This window comes from Macadamia integrifolia, chromosome 14 (genome assembly GCF_013358625.1).
Source record: "Macadamia integrifolia cultivar HAES 741 chromosome 14, SCU_Mint_v3, whole genome shotgun sequence".
NCBI lineage: Eukaryota > Viridiplantae > Streptophyta > Magnoliopsida > Proteales > Proteaceae > Macadamia > Macadamia integrifolia.
Window position 1 is genome coordinate 20,715,655 of NC_056570.1, and position 2,038 is coordinate 20,717,692.

General features: G+C 36.8%; 1 protein-coding gene across 1 annotated transcript in view; it reads right to left on the bottom strand.

Moving 5' to 3' along the window:
* Positions 1-242: 242 nt before the first annotated feature.
* Positions 243-2,038, bottom strand: part of LOC122062102 — a 15,644-nt gene continuing 13,848 nt past the window's right edge. The window contains exons 4-5 of the mRNA XM_042625756.1: positions 1,143-1,492; positions 243-619 (exon numbers count right to left, since the gene is read on the bottom strand). Of these exons, the coding sequence (XP_042481690.1) occupies positions 1,479-1,492 (14 nt within the window). The 3' untranslated portion in view covers positions 243-619; positions 1,143-1,478. The remainder of the gene's footprint in view (positions 620-1,142; positions 1,493-2,038) is intronic.

Consider the following 2,038-nt stretch of genomic DNA (forward strand, 5'->3'; position numbering starts at 1 on the left):
TGAAGTTTGGGAAGAAGCTCCATCTTTTGTGCTTTCTGATGTAAGCTGGGATTTTAAAAAACGTCCCAGATACAGATTTATGTAAATAGTCTTTTTGGTTGAGCTTTTGTTCTGCTGATGGCCATGCTGAAGGTGGATCAATAGCTCAATAGTAATTTTGCATATATTCTCTCATTTATTTTATTTAATGAAATTCATTCGCCGATCCTTAGAAAAAAGAAAACAAAGGAAAGCAGCTACTATTAGAGAAAGTTTGAATATGAGAAGCTCCTATACAGAAAAGTACAAGAAACAAGAAAAGGGGGTGGTGAGCACCACCAGACCCAAGACAAACCTATTCTAGCAGCCCAATAAGCAAAGAAATCTCTCTCCTTATTTGAGATCCTAGGAACCGAAAAAAAAAGATAATAGATCTAGAATATCTTTCATGAGAAGCAGCCCAATGAAGGGAAGAAAGAAACTAGCTCATTAAGAACATCGACCACTGATTTGCACTCACAAAAGATAGCTACAGCCAAAAGACCCAAACTCCAAACCAGCCAGAAGAACTCCATCACAAATGGCCTCTACCTCCATGCATGCTGCGGAAGGATTATACTGAAGTTGATAGATTTGACCTCTGTATCACAAAAGGACACCAACAGAGTAAACATACTGTAAAATCTCAATAATTCAGAAGCATACACATTTAACTGTGGAGAATTGAAGAAATAATTTTTATCAATGTTTTGACATCTGATATCTAAGGAAGAAATTGGGGTGAGTGTGGAAGAACTGGCTTACCAGCAGAGAGAAGCAGAGGAGTTCAATTCTTCATCAGTTACAATGATGCAGATGCAATCACAAATTGAAAAACTTACCCAACTCTCCATGAGGTCATAGGATTCGTCTGATTTAGGTAAAGATGATATATTTTCAATCTGATGTTAGGCATATGGCATTTTCTTTTTTAACGATATTCATAAGATTGTCATATCTTCTTCTTCTTTTTTTTTTTTTTTTTTTTTTTTTTGTCGCACATATATTTAAATAAGTTTAAGAGGAGAATGGCTTGTCAAACAAGAATTTTTCCTCCATCTTCTCTTGACTACCATTATTTTCAGCTGTCTTAGTAACATCATGTTTAGTATTAACTTGGTTACCTTCCATTTTGTTCTCTTCATTCATGTGAGGTTGACTACCCAGCCATTGGGCCGTTGCTCAAGCCAAGCAATGGGTTTGTGATCTCCTGTTTTCGTATTAACCATAGTCATTTGCTCAAAATCGATGATGTGTGAGTCATGCCCATCTACATGAACTATTGATTCCATCATCAGGAAGGTGTTCATTAGTGTAGGATGTATGCAAGGAGGAAGCCCTTCCCATTTCTTATCATGAAAGAACATCAACGACCTTGGTTTCCCCTTTAGCCCACGGGGTAATGAATGCAGAAGTAACACAAGGCATCAGCACATCCATAGCATAGTTGAAGCACTTCTTCATCCATGGTGAACTGAAATATAATAGAAAACCCTAAGTGGCAGAAAGATTCAAGTATGCACATTATATATAGAACCAAGAAAGGAAACAAAAGCTACAGAAGCAATTAAAGACAATATATTAAGAAGTAATGAAAATCTAGAAAATATGAGTTTGTGATAGTTAAACATGATATGAATTTGTCATCGTTCTAGTGGCCCAATGGTCACTATTGTAACATGTTGGTCATAGGTTAAAAACTTGGAAACAACCTCTCCTATGAGGCTATGAAGCAGGGGTAAGGCTGCGTACACTTGCCCCTCTCAGGCCTTACAATAGTGGGAGCCTCGTGCACTAGATTGCTCTTTTTAGTGTTCTAGTGACTTTGCTTCAGTTTGTTTGTGTTTTTCTGTTTGGAAATTTGTATGATGGCAATGTCCTCTTTTCCTGTTTCTAGGTTTTGGGGCCTTTTGGGTTATCATGGTTCCTATTCATGAGTCCTGCTTAGGCTCACTTGGTTTTTGTAATCTCTTTCTTTCTTTCTTTCTTCTTCTTTTTCTTTTTTCCTTTTTTTTTTTTT